Source organism: Entamoeba nuttalli (genome assembly GCF_000257125.1).
Source record: "Entamoeba nuttalli P19 unplaced genomic scaffold asmbl_5631, whole genome shotgun sequence".
In the NCBI taxonomy this organism is placed as follows: domain Eukaryota; phylum Evosea; order Mastigamoebida; family Endamoebidae; genus Entamoeba; species Entamoeba nuttalli.
This window is the reverse complement of record NW_008577580.1, coordinates 1-10887: the sequence shown is the minus strand read 5'-3', so window position 1 is coordinate 10887 and position 10887 is coordinate 1. Positions and strand designations below refer to the sequence as shown.

At 24.9% G+C, this 10887-nt stretch overlaps 3 protein-coding genes across 3 annotated transcripts; 1 reads left to right on the top strand and 2 right to left on the bottom strand.

Moving 5' to 3' along the window:
• Positions 1-126: 126 nt before the first annotated feature.
• On the bottom strand, positions 127-642 carry ENU1_134710 (hypothetical protein; the record flags this gene model as incomplete). Its single annotated transcript, XM_008860160.1, has 1 exon — positions 127-642. The coding sequence occupies one exon, from the start codon at positions 640-642 to the stop codon at positions 127-129; it is 516 nt and encodes a 171-aa protein (XP_008858382.1).
• Positions 643-781: 139 nt separating this feature from the next.
• ENU1_134700 (hypothetical protein) lies at positions 782-2662 on the bottom strand (the record flags this gene model as incomplete). The annotated part of the gene is made up of 1 exon (XM_008860159.1): positions 782-2662. One exon carries the CDS (start codon positions 2660-2662, stop codon positions 782-784), a length of 1881 nt encoding a protein of 626 aa, XP_008858381.1.
• A 444-nt stretch (positions 2663-3106) lies between these two features.
• ENU1_134690 (hypothetical protein) lies at positions 3107-10777 on the top strand (the record flags this gene model as incomplete). The annotated part of the gene is made up of 1 exon (XM_008860158.1): positions 3107-10777. One exon carries the CDS (start codon positions 3107-3109, stop codon positions 10775-10777), a length of 7671 nt encoding a protein of 2556 aa, XP_008858380.1.
• Positions 10778-10887: the final 110 nt, after the last annotated feature.

Below are 10887 nucleotides of genomic sequence, written 5' to 3'. Positions count from 1 at the left end.
TATATCTATTAATTGACCTTTTTTTATTATTTTTGACTATTATAACAATTTTTTTAAATTTGATATTTCTTTATCTACCTATGACAAAAAAAATTTAACAAAAAATGAGTCATTTTTCATTCAGGTTTAGTGTTGTTTTTTTCCATGGTTTTTATTCTTCTTTTTATTTTCTTGTAATTGTTTCTTTTGTGGTTGTTGTTGCTTACTTTCTTTCTTTGGTTGAGGTTTCTTTTCTTGTTTAGGTGGTTGAGGTTTCTTTTCCTCTTTTTTAAGAACTTCTTTCTTTGGAGACTCATCTTCTTCCTCTTCATCATCCTCCATGTCATCAAATGTCATGTCATCATCATCCTCAAACTTTGTTATATCATCAAAATCAATATCCATATAAACAGTAATTTCATCATCTCCAATTAATTCAAAATCAGCAGATGGGCCTGCTACAATAATCTCAGCAAAATATTGAGGATGTTCTGGAGTAAGTGTACATAAGATAGCTCGTAATTCTTCTTCTTTTTCATTATAAACTTTTAAAACAACACTTGATGGTTTATTTCCTTTATATGCAAAATTTAATAATTTAACATATGAACCATCAGGAATATCCATATGATGTCCTGTTTTAGTTACAACAAATGATTCCATAACCTAAAATTGATATATATTTTTTAAGTTTTATTTCAAGGGTTTTTATATATCTATTTTATGACTTATTATAAAATTAAAACTATTTTATTTAACAATAGAAAATAATGAAAATTAATGATTTGAAATACATATTTATTTAATTCGTTGTTGATTCGTTTTGGTCATTGTCTTCTACAAATAAACATACATTTTGGTGATCTTGTGCAACGTTAAATTCATCACATTGATACTCTATTGATGAACATGAAAGTTTAACTTGAACTTTATCCCCCCTTGCTTCTTCAGCATTTTCAGCATAAGTAATCAAAGGAGTATCCCCTCGTTTAAATTGCATTCTTTTTCCTTTAGCAACTAGGTGAGGGTCTAGACAATTCCAAGGAACTTCTGATGTTAATTGGAACTGAACTTGTTTAGGGTCTGTAAATTGAACATAGTCAGGAAAGTCTGGATTTCTTTGCATTAATGTAGATACTGTTGGTTTAAATGTTGGTTGGAAAATAAATACAATCCAACATGCAATACATGAAAGTGCAAATGATACAATAAAGAGATTCACAAATGAAGCTTTAATATTTTGACTTCCACCCCAAACAAATAACATTATACAAATATATACCCCAAGGAATATTTGAAGTACAGAACCCATAAGAAAAGTTATTGCCACAGACACTAGTCCAAGGTTTATTAATCCAAAATTAAGACTAACCGAAATACCGTCCCACTTTCCATTTGAACAAAATTTATTTGAAATCCAATAAATAGTTGCTAATAATGTAGAATATGTCCATATAAATGGGAACCTTCCATCTAACGATAAAATGCATGAAGTAATAGTAAAGAATATTGCTGTTGGAAATACAAATTCAGTTGGACCTAAAGAGATATTTCGCTCTTCTTTGTTTTTTACTTGATTAATAACATCTAAAGTCAGGTTAACATTTTTACAAAATTGTTTACTTCTTTCTGTTTTATGTTCAAGATTATTTAATTGAAATGAGAGTTGTTTTAATGACTCAACAATAAATGGTAATAAAGCTAATGGATCAATAGATAGTGAACCATCTTCATCTTCCCTAACAGCCTCAGGAATGACTTCTTTTAATTCTTGTGCAATAAAGCCAAATCGAGTTTTATCATCATTTAAGTATTTATATGATTTACCAGTAATCATTAATATAGTACTAAGTGCATCAGAAATTTTCTTAATATCTTTTTTACTTCTTCTGTCTGAACGTTGTAAAAATCCATTTTCAGCAAATACTTCCCCAGCAACATGAAGACGTTTAATATTTTGATTAATCATATAAACTCTAATAAATTCTTCATTGTTTGTTAATAATTGATAAGCAATAGGACTTAAACTAATTTGTTGTGGAATTTGATTTGTTTGACCGATATCTGCATTAATTGTTTGTGCAGTTTGAATTTGTTGTTGCATTTCAGGTGTTAAAATATAATTGATTTCATCTGTTCCAATTGGATTTGTAGTATACATAGTCATTGTTCTATTTGTTTCCATTGAACTTGAATTTTGTTGAGAATTTGAATTGGTTTTAGATATTTGGTTTGGGCTTGTTGTCATCATAAAATCTGGTGAAATACCACTTAATGTTTGAGGGGAAATGCTTTGAGGGGGAGTAATCTTATTAGTAATAATAAATTGTGGAATAACTGAAGGTGTTGGTGTAATCATTGTTTGTTGTTCTGCAATGTCTCCATTAGTTAAATCACCCATGTCATATGGTCTTCTTTTTCTTTCACTTTCTGCATTTGTGACATACTTTAGAAAGGGAATACACAATCTTTTAATTTTTTCTTTACTTTCAATTGATTTAAATGATTCTTTTGATCCATTAAGATATCTTAAATGAATATCCCATATATGTGAAATACAATTATATTTAGTTTTTAATCCTTCATTACATCCAGGATATGTGCATTGGTATTCCTTATAACGGATTCGTTGTTTATCTTTTGTTAGTCCTTTAGGGGTTTTTACATCTTTAGTTGTTTGCATAGATGATATGATTCAATCTAAGTTCATCTAACTTTTCTAATTATTTTTATAAATAAGTTTGTTGTTTTTGATGATTTAATTTTTTGTCAGGACATATCCTTTTGATTGACTTAATCAACGTAAAACTATTTTGAATAACTATTTTTTTACTGGAGTGTAAGAACGTAAGGTATTATCTTAGAATAATAAAGAAAATAGTTGTAGATAAGAAGATCAAAGTACTAAAACACGTCATAGCCTGTCTTTTATTCCACTTAAAAAAAGGATTATTTCAAAAAAAAAAAGTTACAAAATACAAAAAAAACAGTAAGTAATAAATCGTTATAATAAAAAGAGTTATTGTTATCGTTCTTTAAAATTGAATAATAAAAATTTAATGAAAAACATTATTTTTAATAAATAATTTTGTGTTTTTTCTATTAAAAAAAACTAAAAAAAGTAGAAATGATTCCACAGTCATTAAGGCAACTCCAAAGTGAAATTCTCGAAACAATCACAAAAGAAAATTTTACAGGAAAAACACCAGAAGAAATAAAAAAGAATGAAGCACAAATGGATAAAGTTTCATTAATAATTGATAAATTAGAAATGGTGTTTTATACCGAAAATGAGATACCAGCCGAATTTGCCAAATCTATTTATCCATATATTTTTAATGGAATTTTATTCTTTGAAGAATGTCCATTAAAAGATCAACATTGGAGAAATAATTGTGTAGAAAAGTTATTTAATTTTTTATATAAAATATTATCTAAAGATAGATTAGATAAAATTATAACAATCGCAACTCATATGTTTGAATGTGGAAAAGAAAGAGTAGAATTAGTAACTGTTTCACTTATTAATGAAATTGTATCACTTTTTCCAGAACAAACTAAAACATTAGATATTGAAAAAACATTAACAACACTTATTATTAATAAATTAAATAATTATGTTGGTAAAGAAATTAATAATATTCCAAATCAAGAAACATTTTATCGTATGGTTTTATACCCATATAAAGCAGATGTATTATTTGAAATATCAAAACTTATTTGTACTATTGTAGATCAAAATCCTTCATTATTACAAACATTTTCTGATGTTATTGAATCAACTGTATTAGTTTTTAAAAATCCTCTTCCTCCTCTTTCAACTAATAATTTTAAAGTTCTTATTCAATTATATCAAGCATTTTGTAAATTTGCATTGATTTATATTAGAGCAAATTCAAAAAATGAAAGTCGTTCTGAAATGGTTAGAACTGTTCATCAAAGGTTTCTTTGTTTAGCAAATGATTCATTTACTCTTCCCAGAGATTTATTTCAAGATGGAGTAAATACACTAATTGAAATTGGTTCAATATTAGAAAAAGCAGAAGAGTCATTAAAAAATATTGATATTCAACCTAATTCAAGATTATTAGTTGTATTTAATAAAGTATTGGAAATGGTTGCTAAGTCATATCCAAAAGCACTCACAACAAGTGCAATTATTAATTTATTTAATATTTCATGGAGAATAATAACATCACATAGACTAGGTATTCATAATATGATTCATGCAATTAAATTTATTAAACAAGTATTTGATAATATTTGTCCTAATAAAAATGTTTCATCAGAGGTTAAAAGACAATCAGCTTTTACAATTAAACAATTCACATTATTAATGAGACATTTTACTGTGATTACTAAACTTATTATATTCCTTCCTAATCCTTCAGAAAATATTAAACATTTCTTTTGGAATACAACATCGAGAAATACGCCAAGAATTATTGAAAATGCATTTGAATTTTTAAAGCCAATGGTTGATATGTTACTCACTGTAACAGAGACATTTCAAAATGAAGATGGTTTAATGGATCAATTAATATATGAATTTTTTAAACAATGTGTTCATTATACAATTATGTGTAATAGTGATGATGAAAAACAAACATATAATAAATTAGGACTTAATATTCCTTCATTAACTGATACAATGAAAAGAATATTATCAAAAATTCAATCAAATAATAAACCTGATAGTATTAAACAAATTTATATTGTTAAAAAAAGTGTTAGATATTTATTAAAACGTGCATTTGAAATTAATTCAAATGAAACAAATAAAATATTATCAATATATGATGACTTCTTATTATTTTTTGATAAATATGTTACAGAAGAAACATTTACAACATTTTATGAATATATTGAAAAAGGAAAAAATATTGAAGATATTGCAATTCTTTTTAAAAAAGTGTGTTATAAAATTAAATCATATATTGACCCATTATTTAAAGAACAAAATACTATTTCTAATTTCTCTATTGCTGAGTATCAACAAACATTTATTTTTATTGTTGGAAAATGTTTTAAAAAAATTGTTCAATATCTTACTATTGATGATCAAATTGAAGTTGAGCCATACGTTATTATTTTAGATGGTTTATATTCTTTATATTCTTTAGAAATTGTTTCTTCATTAAATGAAAAAAATGCAGAATTTTTTACAAAAATTTATATGAATAATCCAAATTGTGAAGTTCCATTCTTTTATTTATCTGAATATATTTCTTCATTAACTGATTTAAATGAATTAATTCATTTACCATCTCCATTATTAAAAATTGCTGAGTCTTGTTTACGTTTACCTTTACCTGCAGATAAATTAGTTTCTTTAATGTTTATCTCACTTCCAATTGCTTCTTCTATTATTTGTCTTAAAAAAGCTCCAGAAAGTTTACGTTCAGCTGCTTATAGATATTTATCAGTTGTTTGTACTGTATGTCCACCTTCATTACTTTATAAGTATATACCATCAGTTGATTTACTTAAAAAAACATTAGCAACTGTTCTTTCTAATCCTCCAAAGCAATTGTCTGATTTTCCGACACATGAAAATATTAATCCTAAACAATCAATCTTTTGTGTTGATGAACCTTTTAAATCAGCTCTCATATCTTCATTAGCAGCTTTAGAAGTTTTACCAAGTGATACACCAAAAAAAGAACCAATAGAAATTCAATTTACAATTCAATTAGATAAAATAACAATTACGTTTGACTTAGAACCTTATTATGAAGATTATATTAATAAATTAGAAAAAGAACCAGAAAAAATATGTGGAATGTATCCTATTCTAAAACAAGCTATTAAACAACAATGTCATCCATATTTATTATCAATGTATTTTATTACTTTAGAAAAACAAAGTTATGAAGAAAAACTTAATGGAATTCATTTAAAAGAAATTAGAGATATAATTAAATATGATATGATGAAGTATGTAGAAGGATTTATTCATTATTTTGAAATTGCTGGAAAAAATGAAGAGGCATTTACTATTGTTTGTAATGATTTTATTCAAATGATTTCAGAAAATGGAGGAATAGAAAATAATAGAGAATCTATTTCTTATTTAATTTCATTAATTTCAAGACATGAACAAACTCTTGGATTTGACCTTCATGCATTAGAATTTATTCATAAATATTCATTAAAATATAATGATTGGTTATCTATTGATAGTCATATAACTGTACGTTATTTATTTGATGTTACTCAACGAGAATATCATAATGGAACTATTACGAGAATATTAGATGTATTATTAAGTCCAACATCATTAGACTCTATTATTCAAACAATTGATGACTCTTTACCAAGATGGTTACATGATTTATTTTCAACAGTTGTTCAATCAAATAGTCCACATGGAATAAAATATATTATTGAATTCTTTAAATCAAATATAGGCCATCCAGAAACAAGTTTATTGTTATTATTTAATATTGATCCAAAAAATCCAAATTATAATGAAATGATTAAATATCAAATTCAAATATTATATTTCTTAATGCCAACATATAAAGATAACTCATTATATAAAGAAAAGGTACATCAATTATATTCAGTTAAAATACCAAGACAATATATTATTAAAGTTGATTTATTATTTCAAAGTTGTTGTAATAAAGAAGATTATTATAAATTTGTTATTCAATCCATGCAAAGTAAAGATAATGAAATTGCTTCATATTTTTGTAATGTTTGTATTAAATCATTAGAAAATGATAAAGAAATTATTGAAAAATTAATTGAAAATATTGATGAAAATAAATATAGTGGATGGCAACATGTTGAATTATTTGATTTCTTATTAAATCATACAAATGAAACAATTAGACAACAAACAATACGACATGTAGCTCATGAAATCGATATGTTAACTGATGAAATGAATAAAAAACCAAATATTCATTCTTTCTTAAATAAATTAAATGGACTTATTCAATTTAAATATTCAATTGAAGGAATTTCATCAGTTTTAAATGAATTAAAAGAAATGGGAGAATATGAACATTTATTATCATCTATTCCATCATTAAAAAGAGTATTAAATATTGATCCACAACAAACAGTTTCTACAATTTTAAGTGATGAAAAAAATACAAAAACATTACTTGAACTATTAGCATCAATTCCTGATTTACAATTATTTGATTATTTGTTTCAACCATTATTAAATAATAGTGATTCATTATGGAAAAAAGAAAAAGGTCCAATTATTCTTTTATCATTTTTAGTTAAATATTCTAAACAACGCCAATTCACAGAAGAAATGAGTAATGCCATTATCTCTCTTTCATATTCAACATCTAAAATGGATGACGTTGATGCTAGGTTATATACTAAACTATTACTCCATATTATGAAATATCAAACAAGTGATGCAGAATTAATAAGACAAGTTTTATCAACACTACAAACAGGTGAACAAGAAAAATATCATTTTGTAATGCTTTATTTTATTATGAATTTTCCAAATGATGTAAAAAATTTATTATTAACAATGAGAGCAATTAATGAAGCTGTAGATGGTAAATGGAGACTATTAGTTTATGCACTTCAATATGTTATTGTTCCATTAATTAGAGTTCGTCATAAAGAATTTACAGGAAATGTTCTTGATGAATTAAAAAAAATGTTATCAGTTATACCAAGTAATAATAATGTAACATTATTTGATGAAGTACAAGGAACTCAATTACATGTTATTATTGAAATTATTCAAAATTATCCAGAATTATTAGATTCATTAAGAAATATTGTATTAGAAAAGTCAAATCCACCAACATCATTACATAATGCTTGTTTAAAATTACATGCACAATTATTAGTATTTACTCCAACGTGTGGAATTTCATTAGAATCAATTTTAGAAGATTTATTAACATTACCAATAAATGAAATTTATTTCAATTCTATTAGTATTGGAAATATTGAAGTTGAAACAATTCAACACTTATTTGAATCTTCACTTCAAGAACATGAAAATATTTGTAAAATTATTTTAAGACATATTAATTCCCCATACCAAGAAAATTTACTTCCATTCACTTTTCCAGTTAAATATTTCTTTGTGTTTTATAAACAACGTAAATTATTTGTTCCAACAATACTTAGATCAATTCAACATTTTGGAACAAAAAGAGAACTTATCAAATGTATTGACTTAAGTGAATTAATAGTTAATTGGGAAAGATTTAGAGTAAAAAAAGAAGGACTAAAACCTTTGAGTGAAGCACCTGTATTAGTTAATATTTTAAAACAATGTCTTCAACAAAATAATGATAATGAATCATTATTTCCATTATGTAAAACAGTTGTTGTTAATAATTTTAAAGAACAAGCATTATCATTAGCACAAGCAAAAAACAAATCACAAAATCAAGTAAAAAATGCAATTAAAAGATTATCTGAAAATATTGAATCAATACTAACTATTTGGGGAAGCGAAAGTAAAGAGCCAATTTTAACTTATGATGAATTAACAAAAATTAGTGGTCCAAGAGAAATTTCAATGCTCAGAGATTTCTTAGTTGCTTCTGCCAAAGCAACACCACCAGTATTATATGATGGATTTAAAATTGTTTTTGATGGGATACAAAATGAACCTGAAAAAGAAGTAGAACAATATGTTCCATTGGTGAGTGGTTATTTAACTGATCCAAAAAAACATGGAGAAATGCAAAAGATATTGAATGAAATATTAATTCCAAAAAGATGTTTTAGTTGTGTTAAAGAATATGTAATAAAAAAGAAAATTGATTATATAAATGGATTTAAAGCAAAAATGGGAGATGAATTTAAAAAGATATTAAAAGAAGCAAATGAATCACCATTGATGGCACAAAAACCTGTTTGTGAAAAATTAAAAGACATATTAGATATTTGGAATCAAGTGGATAGAGAAGGGCAAGACAATTATATTTGGGTATTAGGAACTGATCTTTTTGAAACTTTAGCTTCAACCAAAACCCAGCTTAGTGGTGAAGGTCAATTAGTTAATGAATTTATTTCAATGATGAAAAGTGGAAGAAGAATTGAACAGGAGTCTTTATTAAAAAATATGGGGAATTATTTTACTAAACCCAAACGTCCAGTTGTAGAAAGTCAAAGAGTTGAATTTTTAGAATATATGTTAAAAGAAGATGAAAATATAACTATTAGAACATGTGGTATGGAAAATGAAAGTACAAACAGTAAATATATAGATAAGTTTGTCTCTAAATTAACTCAAACAACACCTGAATCATTATTATCAGAAATTATAAAAAAATCAGTACCAAATAATCAATTTACAGAAAAATGGGTTGGTGTGTTAGTTAGTATTTTTATTAGAAAATTAAGTCCTGATAATATATTAAGTGGATTAGTGTTAACAAATCAAAAATTAGCAGAAAATATATTTATTTCATTAATTTCTACTTTAATTCATATTCAAGAAAAAGAAACAGAAAATAATATTGCTAGAATTTATAAAGAAAGAAAAGAATTTGGAGAACATGTTTTGATTCAAGTTATTTGTGAAAATAATATTGACATTGGTAATTTAACACTGTGGGATCCAAGTCTTATTAAAATTTATGGTAAATCAGTCAAATATTTAAGAGACAATTTTATTAAATATAATAAACCAGAATTACTTTCACAATTATATACATTTATTATTAAAAATCCTATTGAAAAATATCATTTATTAGCACCTTTAATAAAAAATGAAAGATTAAAACAATGTATGGAACAATTCCCACGTCGTGCTGAATCACTTCATAATATTATGAATGATATTTTAATAGAAATGCAAAAAAATAAAGACCCAGAAATTGGGTTTGCAAGTGAATTAAAAATTGATTTAGCACTTATGTTAAATTTAACTGATCCATTAAAAAAATATGGAGAAATCGCAATTAAAATCTGTAAAAATAAAGAAGAAAAAAGAAGAGTAAATGATTTATTAGCCGTTTGTTCATTTAGAAAAATGGGAGGAGAAAAAGACTATATAAATGGTGATGATTGTTTACAATATATTCATTTATTATGTAATAAATTAACTCCTGAAAGAGCTGATAGATCTGGACTTAATGCTGAATTTTCTAAAGACCTTCTTAAATTAGTTGAGTCATTTGAAAATAAAATTAAATGGGGTGATTTAAATGAATGGTCTGTATTAAATGAAATATGTCAAATAGCAATTATTTTGAGAGAATTTATTGAAACTCAATATTTTATGTATGTTTATTGTATTGTTACTGATACTTCAGATACTTTTGATAAAGTGTCAAGTTATTCTACTTTATTTACACTTGAGTCTAATACTAAAGATTTATATATAGTGAGAAAATATGCCATTGACCATCATAAAAAAACATTTCAAAGTTTAGCTAATAAAAAAAATTCTGTTCCTTCAATAAATGCTATAGTTCTTAAATTCGAAAAATTAGATATTTTAAATCAAATTGAATATGCAAGATATCATAGAAGAATGGGATTATTCTCTCCTGCAATAACAATATTAGAAGAATTAGAAGAACGTGTTAAAGAACTTCAAGGAACATCAAAAACTCATTCAGATTCACTTAAACCAAATGATGAAATAAATAGTTTATTAATTAGAATTTCTTTAGAAAAAGTACTTAACGCAAATGCTCTTGAACGTCCATTACAAATGGTTAATATTATGCAAAGTACTTATGAAAATTATATTCAACCATATATTGAGTCCCCTTCAAAAAATACAGAAGAAATTAATATGTTCTTTAGAACATTAAAAGTGTTACAATATCCTTCAATTGACTGACTTTTTATTGTTTTTTCTTTTTTATTTTTTTGATATTAAAATCATAAAATTTCTTCTTATCTTTTGTTCATATAAAAAAGAATAGTAAAAAAAATAATAAAATATAGAAA